This window comes from Podarcis filfolensis, assembly GCF_964270895.1.
Source record: "Podarcis filfolensis genome assembly, chromosome: 3".
Classification (NCBI taxonomy): domain Eukaryota; kingdom Metazoa; phylum Chordata; class Lepidosauria; order Squamata; family Lacertidae; genus Podarcis; species Podarcis filfolensis.
Window position 1 is genome coordinate 88,886,988 of NC_139606.1, and position 15,047 is coordinate 88,902,034.

The 15,047-nt window shown below is 41.8% G+C and overlaps 2 protein-coding genes and 1 long non-coding RNA gene across 8 annotated transcripts in view; 2 read left to right on the forward strand and 1 right to left on the reverse strand.

The window, feature by feature from the left end:
• PCARE (photoreceptor cilium actin regulator) overlaps positions 1-10,679 on the reverse strand; it is a 21,722-nt gene extending 11,043 nt beyond the window's left edge. The window contains exons 1-2 of the mRNA XM_083604457.1: positions 10,646-10,679; positions 8,115-8,180 (exon numbers count right to left, since the gene is read on the reverse strand). The gene's annotated coding sequence lies outside the window, so the exon portion shown is untranslated. The remainder of the gene's footprint in view (positions 1-8,114; positions 8,181-10,645) is intronic.
• Positions 628-4,729, forward strand: LOC310758423. The gene is made up of 4 exons (XR_014545768.1): positions 628-695; positions 1,440-1,640; positions 2,574-2,715; positions 4,172-4,729. It is a non-coding gene; the product is annotated as an uncharacterized lncRNA (long non-coding RNA).
• CLIP4 (CAP-Gly domain containing linker protein family member 4) overlaps positions 5,980-15,047 on the forward strand; it is a 38,572-nt gene continuing 29,504 nt past the window's right edge. For 2 of the 6 annotated variants that reach the window (XR_014545732.1, XM_083604526.1), the window contains exons 1-2: positions 5,980-6,187; positions 13,099-13,246. Coding sequence is in view for 5 of the 6 variants with exons in the window: in XM_083604526.1 (XP_083460652.1) it covers positions 13,114-13,246 (133 nt within the window). In the remaining variant the exon portion in view is untranslated. Of the gene's footprint in view, positions 6,381-6,458; positions 6,571-12,072; positions 12,163-12,444; positions 12,612-13,098; positions 13,247-15,047 lie in introns of those variants that run through there. The other 4 variants (XM_083604527.1, XM_083604529.1, XM_083604528.1 and 1 more) reach the window with 4 other exon arrangements.

Consider the following 15,047-nt stretch of genomic DNA (forward strand, 5'->3'; position numbering starts at 1 on the left):
TAATTAAGTTTGATTCAGAGAAGATCTCTTGAAATTAGTGTACCAAAGGTAGTCATGCCTGTGTGAGCCCACTCACAGTAGGAATAACATTAGGTGCAACCCTAAATAATTATTTGAAAGCAGTACCCGACTGAAGTTATAAAATTATATGGTAAGTAATACAATCTTGTTGTGCTTCTGTGGCATTGATTTCAGGTTTTAGATGGTGCGCCAGCCCCCCACTTCACACCGTTGCTTGGCTGTGGCCAAGTCACTGTCGCTCAGTCTAACCAACCCCACACGACTGCTGTAAGATTAAAATAAAACAACTAATGGTTTAGGAAACTGTTGTGATGATTAAAGGCTAAAGCTTTGTTGCAGCAGACAGAGGAGCAGACAGAAGAATGGAAATTTTGAAGGAGGGCTGAAGTGGTGCAGAAATTTTAAAGGAGAGGATGAAGTGGTGCAGAAGGAAATGAAAATGTTTGTTTGCTCACCTGTGCAAAAAAATACAAGAACATATTTATGCAGCAGATCTTCTCCTTCTTTTTCAGATTAAATTTTGATGAGTTTATAACTTTGCATCTACCAAGAGATGCACTGGTGAGTTCTTTGAATGATGCATAGATGACAGTTTGTCTGTCTGAATAATGAGGAAGATGACGAGGCTATATTTTTAAAGGAAAATTTGGAATAGCCATGGTTATCCACAGGCAGTTGGTATCGGCTTAATAATCTGCAAATATGACTTTTGCACATGTCATGCTGCCTTTCTAGTGCCATTGAACATAATTTGGAAGGACGCTATTAATTTCAAAACAGTGGGGAATGCCCTGGTGAAGCTGATCCCTTCCCACAGGTCAACTCTGACAGATGGGTGGGATCACTCATTTTTCAGTCACCTGGCATCATCATGACATCAGATGATTGACAGATGGGTAGGGCCAGTGAATCGTCAATTCCGTTGCTACCCCCGATGGCAGCCTCATTTCCTGTCACGGTGTTTCCTGAGTCTCAGATGGAAGTGAGATGTTAGTGCCCACAACCTCATGCCAATGGGGAAGTTACTATGAGCTGTCAGCTGTGTAATATGAGATAATGCATGTTCTTTGTACTTTTGTCCATTTATTGTGTTTATTTTTCCTGATTTGAACTATAAAATTATGATTTTCTTGAGTCAAAATGAGGGTACTAAACATATTTTTTTTAAAGAAAAAAAGCACTGGGTAGGACTACCTACCAGTCAAAGTTGACTTACAGGCTGGGAGGAGATAAGAATATAGACCATTGGGCCAGAAATATTTCCTGCCTTTGGTCTAGAGCATTGCATCTTCCCAACACAAACTTAATATGAATGTTTGTCAAATACCTGACATCCTCAAAAATAAAAAAGTTATGCAATGGCAAAGTAATATTTGTTTAATCCTTTAATCTTCTTTTTGTTTTCTTGCCTCCTATAGTCTGGCTACAATATCTTCTTTTTGCCTTTAACTTTGACTTGGCGTACAAGAATACCTGCAGCAGTTCTTGGGTGGCCTATGAATTATTCACCAGAGTTGCATATCTCGGCATCATGGTTGCATTTACTAATCTGTTCTGTGCCAAGAGCTGGATGAAGACAAGCTGGTGCAGCTGATTAGTCTAATGAAAATGCCCTTTAGGTAATTTTGGATGGGTTCCATCTACTTTACATCCAATACAATCCAGAAATGTAATCTGTTTGCATACTCTAGTCTCATGAACATTTTCACAGGGCATGGGAGATTTGGTATTGTGTTTGTTTATAACATTTATATACCACCTTTATGAATTATGTATCTATTACTTTTTCAACGTATGCATTATTTTTTACAGTTCTCATCCCATGTAACCTTACAATAACCTTGTGAGAAAAATTTCCAGTGTGAGAGAGTATATTATCAAACACTTACTGGGTTGGAAGAGAATCCACAGCTCATATATCTAATCTAAGTCCCCATTTGCACCATATATTTAAAGCAGCAGGGCTCTCCCCAAGGATTCCTGGGAACTGTAGTTTTTAAGAGTGCCGAGAGTTGTTAGGAGATCCCTATTCCCCTCACAGAGCTACAATTCCCAGAATTCCCTGGGAAGAGGAATTGGCTGAGGAGAATAAGGGTTTCATTACAACTCTCAGCTCCCTTAACAAACCACAGTTCCCAGGATTGTTTAAGGAAAGTCATCCTTGTTTAAAGGTGTATGTTTAAATGTGTAGTTCAGATGGGGTCTAACACACTTATGTGCTGTGCAAAATAGCATTCTCAAATGGAGAGGCAGGTATGTTTCTGGTGCAGTATGCAGGCAGTTGTTAAGGAGAGAACAACTTTCCTGACCACTCTCTCCCTATGCAGGTTGTGTCTTTGTGTTGATACACAATATCCACTTTTTCCTATTTTGTACAGGACAATGATAGTTGGTGTTGAAGCAAATTTTACACACCCTACTTTCTTAGGATCTCTCCCTTTTGGACCTTAAAACATACTTCAGAATCAAATCAGATGGAGTCTCTTTCCTCCTTATCTGCTTTCTCTGTGTCTTCCAATATAATTGGGTCACTTTTGTCCGCCCCATTACAGGTACACCGCTTGTCTGCAGTACGAAGTGAAATAGATTATCTATAAAACCCCCTGAGATGAAGACTATTAGAATGGCGATACGTTTTAGTGGTGTTATAAAGTGTGCTGAAAGCAGTAGGAGCCTCATGTTCTCTTCATGCAGGTCAGTAAAGGTCTGCAATACTAGTCTTTAACTAGACAAAATCGAATGCGGTATCCTGAGATGTTTTACTGTGAAACACCTTCACGGTGTCTACAAGTACACATTTAGAGGCTGATTCAGGGCATCCAGCCAATTAATTCGGCATCCCACTTCCATTAGTTTTGCATGGAGTGGAAGCGATAGGAACTTAGCAGCTGCAAGCTCATGCACAAGAGTTTGCTTCACTTAAAAGCAAATCAGCAAATCAATGTCAATGTAGATTGCGTGGAACAAGGAAAACAGCTGTGTTTTTTCTATTTCTCATGTGTTAAACCCGTAATTATCTGATGATTCATCACAGCACAAAAGAGCCTCCCTGACAATGGAACTTGAGCAATATCTTGAACACTAAATTTGCCGTTTTTTACATAAATAAAGGGTGAATCACAGCTGAGTGACAATCTGGTTAGGGGGCTTAGTGGGACACCCAGCTTTATACATTACACCAGTGTTGAGAGATCTACACTGGCTGCCTCTTAGCCACTGAGCCAAGTTCAAGGTATTGTTGTTGACATTGAAAGCCCTGAACAATTTAAGGCTTGGACATCTAGCAGACCACCTCCCTGGGCAGAGACTAGGATGATCTTTAGAATCTCCCAAGGAGACCTTGCTGGTAAACCACAACCAACAGACTGTCACTTGGTGACAATGCAGAAGCAAGCCTTCTCAGTGATAGCACCCACCCTCTGGAAAGACCTTCCTCATGAGGCTGAGACAGCAATTACCTTTAGATGCCTCTTTGAAAAGTATATCTTTACCGAAGCTTTCCTGGATTTCAGTTTTTAATTTTTAATTATTTGTTTTGTACGCTGCTCAATTTTCTTTGTGATGTATAGTTTCAATCTCGTTTTTAGGAAATTTTACAGAATGTCACTGTTGTGTTTTTATTGCTTTTATGTAAACTATTAGATATTTGTATTACATTAAACTTTTTTTAAATAAATAAATAAATAAATACTCTAGTGTGATGTAAGTATTCAGATTACAGAATCCTACCATTAGCCTCCAAGTATTTTAAAATTCTCTCATGTTCCCTAGTCTGGTGCTACTGCTTATTTAGCTGTTCATGTCTAAACACCCTACCATAAAACTTAGTTTCAGAATTAGCAGTAGATTTTGCTAAGTGTGGGGGCCCAACCCTTGTTTTCTTACAAAACAGTGCAATCAGAAGTCAACACTATTTCCAAACACTGTTCTGCTCCAACAAGCTATGCAAGTTACCAGTCTCATCTTGCCTTTCTTGGGGCGCCCAATAAAAAAATCTTGGCTGGGCAGGTAATTTTATAATAACTACCTGGCATTAAGTCTTCTTTCTCATGGGTGAGATGGTAAAATCTGTCTGACTATACCACTTCAGACTAAGATTGGAGCTCCTGCTGTTAATTATTACGTTTTTATCTCACCCTTTTCTCCAAAGAATTCCAAACAGTTCCCTGAACACAGAAAACTTGAACGTCAGGGTGTTCTTTTAAAAACTCAGCTACCTCCCTGTGATGGTGGTGTCTCAGCTGGAGGTATTCAATCATACGATGTCCGTGCTTACAATCTGCAGTGGTGCGTTCAAGACCCAGGGTTGCCATTCCCATCTGCTGTACTCGTGCATAGTATTACTTCTGGCATAGGCTTCATTTAAATCTAACATAGTCTGATTTTTAACCTCAGTTTTGTTTGTGCACACACCCCTTATCAAATGTAAATAGATACCTTGGTAATGCAACACTCAGGAGGTTGTGGACTCTCCTTCATCAGAGGTTTTTAAGCAAATGTTGGATGGCCACCTGTCATGGATGCTTTAGATGATATTTCTAAATTGCAGGTGGTTGGACTAGATGACCCTCGCGATCCCTTCTCTACAGTCCTATGCACATTTACCCATAAATGCCAATGTTGTCAAGGGACTTAGATCCACATCACACATTTAAAGCAAATGTCCTCACCCAAAGAATCCTGGGAACTGTAGTTTAAGGGTGCTGGGGACAGTACCCCTATTAGGGGAAAGCCAGAGTTCCTAGGATTATTTCAGGGAAGTAATGTACTTAGACCTAACTTCTGAAACTCACATCATGCATATAAAGCACAACCAATGCACATTTGGTTTCAGAAGTTAGGTCTTACTGAATTCATCTTATTGAAGATTCTTACTCCCAGGGAAGTTGGGTTGTAGCCTGTTTGCATATATGGCTGTAGTTCAAGGATAAAAATTTAAAATTAGCTGAGAGAAAGCACCATTAATCTGAATAAATATGCACATGCACTATGGAAACTTACTCATTTTTTTGTATTGTTTGTAGCTTTCAAGGCCAGTATTTTACTTTTCATTGCAATTCTACACTTACTAGGGAGCAAGATCCAATGGCAGATTCTGCTAGAAAGGTGTATCGCAGCACCAACACTGAAATGCGTAATTTAATAATGGAAAGTCAAAATGACTTGCTTTAAAATCAGTTTGTTTTTCAGAAAAAGACACTGCAGTATTATGTAAACATTCCACTGTCAGCTTTTTAGGCCACAAGTGCTGGGCACCACGAACAACTGCGGACATTTCCTGAATTAAAACTTACACACCGCTGCCTGCTTTTGAGCAAATGAACCATTACTTGCAGCGTTCTAAGGGACTGTTAGTGAACACACACAACACACACCTATACTGCTTTCTGTATTTGTTGCACAGGGTGTCATTCTCTCTTGCCGGTTTTATCTGCGTTAGATTTTAAGTTTTCCTTTCGGTATGACTAATTGAACAAATAAATAAATAATTTGCGGTGCTTCAAGGTGCTTTTTGCACTGCTTCTGTGACTGCGACCCTGTGCACTTTGCGACGTTTGTGACGCCTTTGAAGCGGTTTCCAAGCCAGGCTTGCTGCTTTCACCCAACCCGCCGCATTGTCATTTTTGCAAAAAACCACCAAACTGCGGAGAACGCGGCAACGGTGGCCGCGCGAAGCGGCGCGCGCTGAGCTCCGAGCCACTGCGGGCTGCGCGAGACTCCCGCCCCCACTCGTCTCTCATCCGCTTCATTAAGCGAGGAGAAGCGGAGGAAGAAGAGAGGTGATGCGCGCAGGCGCAGGCGCCCGAGGCCCGTGTGGGGAGGGAAGGGGGAAAAGAGAGCCAAAGACCACACACACCGAATGTGGGCGTGGCCTGACGCGCCGTTTCCTAGGAGCCGAAACTGGAAGGCAAAAAAAAGTCGAGTATGTAAAGCAGCGGGGCGGAGCCAAGGCCGCTCACTGGCTGAGAGCGAGGGTGAAGGGGCGGGGTCTAACGCCTCAACCTCTTGCTGCGCCTCAGGGATGGCGGATGATGGTGATCGACGGTGGAGGGGCGGGGCATGGCAGGCGAGCGAGGGCGGGGGCGGCGCCTGGAGGGAACGGGGACTCATCCTTACTCGCTCCTCTCCCTTGTCTCAGGGAGCCTCCGTTGGGCGGAGAGGGCAGGTAAAGGCGCGCGGGGGGGGGGGGCGTGTGAAGGAGCCGCTGTCACCTTGGCTTGCTTTCCTTTCCGGCTGTCTCTGGGGAGGGGGGAGGCCGGTGTGTTGCTGAGGGGGGGGGGAGGAAGGGGGCTGGGCAGGCGGTGCTGCTGCTCAGCCCCAAACGCGAGGGGGGGGAGATGCTGGAGGGGGCGGCCTAGGTAAGCCTACCTTTGTGATGTGATGGGGGGGCGTGGCGCGGTGAAGGGGCCGGGGAACGTCTGAACGGAGCACTTTCTGGCACGCCCACGTGGAGTTTGTAGGCATGGTCCTTGGTGGGGGGAAATAGCGCTGCCGGTGGATTTGTGGAGAGGTTTTTTGGGGGGTGGGGAGTCAAGCGGCTCTGAAAAGGTGGGAGAAATGAAGGGCAAAGGTGTGTGGGTTGCAGCTGACGGGAAGGACGCGGGAATCCTCCGAGAAGAGTGGGGTCAAATGCAGAGAGAGGGGCTTGCGTTGCTGTGCGCGTGGGCTCCGGAGGGACCCATTGGGGCCTGAGCTTGCAAAAAAGGCATTGGTATAAGATACACACGCTTAGGGAGAGGGGAGGTTGAAATGTATCCCTTGCTCTAAGGGAGGTCACCCCTCCAATCTCTGTATTTTTTGTCGCATAGAACTGCTGCATTCTTTTGGTGAACGTTCCCCTTCAGAGTCTCCCCCTCCCTTCCCCCCTTCCTCAAAGCAATTTTGCAGGCAGTGTTACTTGTTTTGACTTAGTTAATTGTGAGCTTGGAGTAATGCCAGTTTGTATGTGTCAGGTCTCTCTCTCTTTCGACCCCCCCCCCCAAACCTCTTGTTCTTTGCAGCAGCAGGGATAAAAGTCACACTTTCGCATAATCTAGAGGCTGGCTTGCATAGAGGAGCTTGCATTTAAGCACCACTTTAAAAAACAACATCAGCTTTTCTCAGAACTTCTGAATTGGAATGGAAGTACTGTAAGAGGAAAAGAGTGACACTGCAGTTGCTTGTAGTTTACTATTGAAGGGAAGTAGACTAGGTGGGAATGTTACTATTTATATTAAAAAATAAAAACAAAATAAGGCAGCAATAACAATTTTTAGCATGAATGGCTAGGATTTCATGGAGATACTATCCAGATATTCACAATATAATTCCAATACCAGTTAGTTTCTCTCATGGACTACCAAGTTTGGCTAATTATTCCGGAACACAACAGTTTTCAGTCGGTAGTATTTCTAACTCTTCTCTATACTACAAAATCACTTTACTTACTGTGTATGCTTTTACTGTGGTACGACTGCTCTCTAAACATGCACAAATATCACATGTTCATTAGTAGAACAAGAAGCCTCCTTTAATCTGTCAGGTGAAAACTAATTAACACTTTCCATGTCAAATTAGACTTCTAATTTTAAAGGACATATTAATCTGTGCTGCTCATGGCTCTGTAGATTACATGTGGTTGCCTTCTCGTGTTTACTTAGATTACTATGCAGTGTAATGTAAGTGCTATTTAGTTTTGATATTAAATCACAGTTGGCAGATACATTTGACATTTGAAACTGTAGTGCTGAAACTTATATGCAGAAAAGTTCGTTGTGGGTTGTACTGCATTCAGTGGTACATAATAACCCAATGTTTTTCTTTCATAATTGATTCAGAAAGCTAAGTTTTTGTTTCTAATAGCATTGACTTCTGCAGTCACCATGTCATAGAAATTGATTCAGGCTAGTTTGAGGGAATCCAGGAAATGGAATCTGTGATCACCACTTATTGAGCAAGCCAAATAATTGAAACTCACCCAGTAAGTGCTGGCTATATGCTTGATTACTTTTTGGGCATCTTCAATAACATGCTTTCAGGTGGTGATTGTGAAAATCAAAACTTACTTTAAAAGATGGCCAAGGGATTGGGGAGCAGGACTGGTTGCTACTTACTTGTCTTTGAGATTCAATACAGTTATCCTCAGTTCATCTTATGGGTCCAAAGTAAGCAGTTCTGTACTGAAAAAAAAGAGAGCTTCAGATCCCCTTTGAAGTTTCTCTGTGATATAGTCAATTTCCAATCTCGCCATCATTTTTCTTAATTTGTAAAATATGTAAATTGTTAGCATAGCACCTTTTGATAATGAATATTATTACAATTACTTCATGCTTCATGCTCAGGTAACTTTCTGTTCATGAATTTCATGGCTGAATAATGTTCCATGGCCTTTTAAATGTGTTTGTGGGACAGGGATTATTCATTTGTTTTTGTTTTATTATGTATTTTGTGTGCTCCTTTTGTATTTTTATGTTTGGAACCACACTGTGATCTTCAGATGAAGGGCAGTTATTTATAGATAAATAAATGTGGTGTTTTTTCAAGAATTCTGAAAATGATGGAAGACCTATGAGTAGGTATGCTGTACCACAGTCTATAGATGGACGGATACTCCAATCGCGTAATATATGAAGTCCTTCCCATTCTATTTATAATCAGTTGGTAATAAATCAAGCTCCTTCTACTATAGTAAATGGAAACAAGAATTCCTGCGAGGTAGTTGTGTCTGCAGTGAGGATGGGGTTTACTGGCAGAAATAAATGAGGCCATCAGACATGTCTATCCTTTCCCTACTGAGTGATGGTATAGGTAGTATCACAAGGTGAAGCAAGTGAGAACTTTATGGCCTACCCTGCCTCTTCATGGCTGAATTATCCATTTCCACTATGCTTGTGGCAACATTTTTCTGTAGGTTGTTCTAGCCGCTCCTTAGGACCTCTCTTTAGTTGTTCCCATATCTAGGTGAAAGATGCCAAGGAAACAGCAAAGCTATACAGTTGTACCTTGGGTTAAGTACTTAATTCGTTCCGGAGGTCTGTTCTTAACCTGAAACTGTTCTTAATCTGAAGCACCACTTTAGCTAATGGGGCCTCCTGCTGCCGCCGTGCTGCCGGAGCCCGATTTCTGTTCTTATCCTGAAGCAAAGTTCTTAACCTGAAGCACTATTTCTGGGTTAGCAGAGTGTGTAACCTGAAGTGTATGTAACCTGAAGCGTATGTAACCCGAGGTACCACTGTAGTTGTCATAAAAAGTATTTAATTTTGTTTTAGCATTTGCACTGTTTGCATGTTTTGCAAATGTTTGCAAGATATACAGTGGTACCTTGGGTTACAAACGCTTCGGGTTACAAACTCCGCTAACCCGGAAGTAGAACCTTGGGTTGAGAACTTTGCCCCAGGATGAGAATGGAAATCGTGCGCCAGCGGTGTGGCGGCAGCGGGAGGCCCCATTAGCAAAAGGGGGCCTCAGGTTAAGAACAATTTTGGGTTAAGAATGGACCTCCAGAACAAATTAAGTTCATAACCCAAAGTACCATTGTACTTTATACTTCATAGCTGATGTACCGTTGACTTCATTTTCCTTAAATGCTATTTACTTTCCTGTCCTTTTTTCTTACAAGTTCACAAGTTCCTGACTGTTATCTACATGCATGTCTTTCTGATATTCTTAATGAATAGGTTGTTGGGCTCCTTCCAGCATTGAATGTGATTTCATTTGACATGATACTTCCTAATTGGGGAATGATTTGTGGATGAGGGTACTGACTAGAGACAGAGCCAACCTATAGGCTGCTGAATACGCTCCTCATTATGACAACACTTAAGTTGTTTCCTCAGGCTTTGTCCTAAGCAGAGAAGTAGCAATTACAAGTTCTGTAACATCTTCTGCTATAATATCAAATTTCCCCTCTCACTTTTTCAGTAGTACAGTAGTAAGGTAAAGGTAAAAGGACCCCTGACCATTAGTTCCAGTCGCGGACAACTCTGGGGTTGTGGTGCTCATCTCGCTTTATTGGCCTAGGGAGCTGGCGTACAGTTTTCGGGTCATGTGGCCAGCATGACTAAGCCACTTCTGGCGAACCAGAGCAGCACACGGAAACGCCGTTTACATTCCCGCCGGAGCGGTACCTATTTATCTACTTGCACTTGACGTGCTTTCGAACTGCTAGGTTGGCAGGAGCAGGGACTGAGCAACGGGAACTCACCCCGTCATGGGGATTCAAACTGCCGACCTTCTGATCGGCAAGTCCTAGGCTCAGTGGTTTAACCCACAGCGCCACCCGTGTCCTATTTGTTCTTACTTCTCATTTGGGTTTGAGGGCTAGTTATACTGAATATATACCGTGTTAATCTAGGGCCATGACATTTGCAGCATGATGCTAAAGCTGAAAAGTGTGTTTTAAAAATATAATTATTGCATATTTCCCATGTCCATCTTCAAGAGGTCAGGGTAGTTGGACACTATTAAAAATATGCCCAAAATCTGTAGAATAAATATAAAAGCAAAATCAATCACTCTAAAAGCAATATCTCATTAGAAAAAAAAGAAAGAACAATTCAGCCGAATTTCAAGGTTTCACCACCCAGGCAGTTCTAAAAATGGTATACATATTAAAAGTCTTCAAAGATAGATTCTGGAAGCCTACCTTTGGTTCCATCCACATGGGGCTACCACTGTGTTCTTCCTTTCTGACTTAACCTGGCTGTTGTTGTTTAGTCGTGTCCGACTCTTCATGATCCCATGGACCAGAGCACGCCAGGCACTCCTGTCTTCCACTGCCTCCCGCAGTTTGGTCAAACTCATGTTTGTAGCTTCGAGAACACTGTCCAACCATCTCGTCCTCTGTCGTCCCCATCTTCTTGTGCCCTCAATCTTTCCCAACATCAGGGTCTTTTCCAGGGAGTCTTCTCTTCTCATGAGGTGGCCAAAGTACTGGAGCCCCTTCCAGTGAGCACTCAGGGCTGATTTCCTTAAGAATGGATTGGTTTGATCTTCTTGCAGTCTGTGGGACTCTCAAGAGTCTCCTCCAGCACCAGAATTCAAAAGCATCAATTCTTTGGCGATCAGCCTTCTTTATGGTCCAGCTCTCACTTCCATACATCACTACTGGGAAAACCATAGCTTTAACTATATGGACCTTTGTTGGCAAGGTGATGTCTCTGCTTTTTAAGATGCTAAAAGGTTCCAATAATTCCTTATGATACTTCAGATTGCACATGAGAAGAACCATGCAAAGCATGCAGGACTCAAGCCATTTAGAGTTTTAAAGGCACAATTGTTGCTTTGCAGAATTCCAAAACACACTCAGGCTGTGAGTCTGAGTGACAGGCAAGCCCTTTTCAGTTTAACTATGATTTTGAATTTGAAGGGGTGGCTAAGGTAGGCTAGGAATAAATGGAATAATAAGGGCAAATATGCCCTGAAGTTAAATGCAAACCAGGGAGAAACAATTTTCAAAGTCAATATCTCACAAAGTGTGCCCTCCAGTCAACCTTCAGCTACGTGTGCTGAAATAGCTTAGTTTTTGCATGGGTTTACCTTTTGAAATATGTGGTATAAATAATTGTGCACACACGTTCTTAATTAAAGAATTGTGACCTTCTATATTCTTCCAGTGGGAACTTGACCCAAATAAGTTATGTAAGAGTGGATTTGTCTTCCTCAAATTTCAAAGTGTTACTGGGATCCGAATCTACCAAAAATAGTAAGCTTATTTAGCTTATTTGTGTTTAATGGAAATTTTATAGAAATTTTAGGGGCTTGATTACTGTGCTCAGTAGTAAACAGTGATATTTGGTAACCCTACTAGATAATGTGTGAAGCTGTGCCATTCATTTACATGAGAACTTCAGGTTGTGTTCTGAATTTTTACATACATATTCTACCCCCCCCCATCCTAGAATGGCAAAACGACCTGCTATATATTAACGAAAAATTCCCATAGGGTACTTTGCTTCAGAACATTTTCTGATACAAAGCTAAAAACTTTGAAATTGCCAGGCTTTGAAATGGTAATGTATTTACAATTGATTACCAATTAACGTACGAATTTTTTTTTCTTTTGCAGGCAAAAAATGGCTTAGAAAATTTGGAATATTTTCCACCCATCCCTAGTTAGTCAATTAAGACTGCTTTCTGGAAACACAGAGAACATACATCCTAGTATGTTTTCCATGCTTAGTTGGCATTACTTTGAGCAAGTGCTGCTCAAATGCACTGAAATTCTCTGGCTTTGTAAGACCTAATGCAGCTTTTGTGTTTAAAGGGAAAGAATTGCAAGTAAACCAATTTAACACCAGGCGTATATCAATGTGTGGACATACTGAATAAGGTTAAAAAAACACATCTGTATGCTGATGGTTCTGCAGTACCATTATTTCCATTATTCCTATCCTACTTCACTGCCCCCTTTTCTGTCTCCTCACAAATTTTGTTGCAGAATTCTAGTGACCTAGATCACACCTGCACCGTCCATTTGAAATGCTATTATACCACTTGAACAGTCAAGGACAATAATGGGAACTATAGTTTGAGGGTGACCCCACAGAGCTGCAATTCTCAGCACTCCTAACAAACTAGCATTCTGAGGATTCTCCATGACTATTGAAGAGGTATAATAGTGCTTTAAATGTATGGTGTGGATGTGACCTTGGAGTGGTGAAATAATTCCTGAGCTGATACAATTACTTTGGAGTTCAGATTATTTTCCATATATGTGGAATGTCTTAATTTTGGCAACCCCTGAGATCATGGGGGGCAGGGGGAGGGGACCTGAAAAGGGGACCTTTCCCACTGTTGTCCTGCATTCTGGAATGTGCTTTTTCCTTTCCATATCTGAAATTTCAGTTGTTTTAGTGTTTTGGGGTTTTGTATTGCTATATAGGACTTGGAGATTTTAAAAATTATATGTGGTTTAAACAAATAATAAATTGTACTCAGTATTTTAGCAAGTAGTAGTAGTTAGTGCTGTATTGCTAGAAAGAGTCTTTAGTGATTACAATCTTGTGCATATTTGGCAATAGAAGTATAAACTGCATTGTTGAATAGACGTTATAACACACCGTTGAGGGAACTCTCCTTTTTGTTTGTTTGTTAAAGGTGGCTTTCTAGAAGATGACCATAGAGGATCTTCCTGACCCTTCCATAGAAGGAGATCCTTTGACTAAAAGATACCAGTATCTTATTCCGGGTTCTGAAGATTCAATCACCTATTCTGTTTCTGCAGCACCAATGCCTTCTGAATGTGGTAAGCATAATTATAAAAAGGAATAACTTGTAACAACTGTTTTCAGAATGTTAAGTTGCGGAAGATGCATGCAGATGGATTTCAGAATGATGCACTCAACTCGGAAAACAAAGTTCATTTTGAAATGGTCTCATCTGTCTCCCGTATCTAAAATGTGTCAAATCAGCATCAAATCAATGTGCTAGATGCTGTAGAATACAATCAATTTTACAGTCTCCCCAAGCAATCAATTTATTATTCAAATAATGCATAAACGATGAAGATTTCATCTCCCAAAGTAACACTTATTCCAAAATGACATTTTCCCAGCACTCACCAGACAGCAATATTTTGGTGTGAGGCATCTATATTATTTGGAGTGCTGTGTGAAATATTTGTGGAAATATCACAGGAGCCTATTGGCTAGCATTCATGACAATGTATGTGTGAAGGAGTTGTGTGATGTAGTGAATAGAGAGACTGGGGAGATGCCTACTCAGAAAAAGGTGCAGTGGGGTGACTGCTTCAGCCAGAGCCCATTCATTAAGTTAAAATTTGAGTAGGGGCACATTGGAAACTGCATATGCCTCAACATTTTACAGTTGGGGCACTTTTGTACAGTAGTACCTCGGGTTACATACACTTCAGGTTACATATGCTTCAGGTTACAGACTCCCCTAACCCAGAAATAGTACCTTGGTTTAAGAACTTTGCTTCAGGATGAGACCACAAATCATGCTCCGGTGGTGCGGCAGCAGCGGGAGGCCCCATTAGCTAAAGTGGTGCTTCAGGTTAAGAACTGTTTCAGGTTAAGAACAGACCTCTGGAATGAATTAAGTACTTAACCCGAGGTACCACTGTATACTTAATTGGCTCGTCATAGCCTGCATTAAGGGTATGTGTGTATTTTTCATGTGAGCGCACATGAATTAAGAATGCTTCAAGCTGGCCCTGTATGTGTTCATTTTAATCCTTACCACAAATACAGCTCTGTGATAGCCTGAGGAAAAACAGAAGTTCACTGACCTTCAGTTTCCATCACTTGGCCAAGTGAGGCATCTAGTTTCCATGCCTTCTAAAAATAGCCCCAGCAGGCTTTATTTCCCCCCGCCTTTCCCCTATTTCCCAAGGTTTTGTTAGTATTCTCTTAATGGCTTAATGCCTTCTGTGTCATCGTCCTAATCATATTTTTCTCTTCTCCAGCTTCTGCATCCTTGTCTACCCACATCAAAGTGAAATGTGCACACAGGGCCTGAACCCTTTTCTTATGCACACATTCCTTCCCGCAGTGCAAGTTATGCACATGTTTCTGGCCCTGCGTGTCACAGGTTCATGCCCAAACATACTTTTCCTTTTCCTAGGTGCTGCAGGAGACACAATATCATCATTTGGGCCAGCCCCATTTCAAGCAGGGTTGATGATGCAGGGTTATTTGAATTACCCATGAGCACAACAGCTATCTTTGCAGTATGCTGCTAAATTTTAATCCCTTCTTAAACCCACCACTTGGGAAGAATGTGTTCAGTCCCCACTGGGAATGCTTGTTTGCTGCCTGGATTTCTTTAGAGTTAAATCTCTCCTGTAGCGACAGAAACTATTGCTGGTAACATTGCTTTAGTAATGAACTCTCCTTCATGTTAAGCTAGGTAGCCTCCTAGGACTTGCTACTTCCTTACCAAGCTTTCGTGGGCTATGATTGCTGTATATGACAGCAGCAACTGCATTGTGATCCATACCTCAGCAATTATGGTATGACTTTTACAGGTGGCTCCAATTCACAAGGCTGTGTGGGAAAACAATCTGTATAATATGGACCACTCTG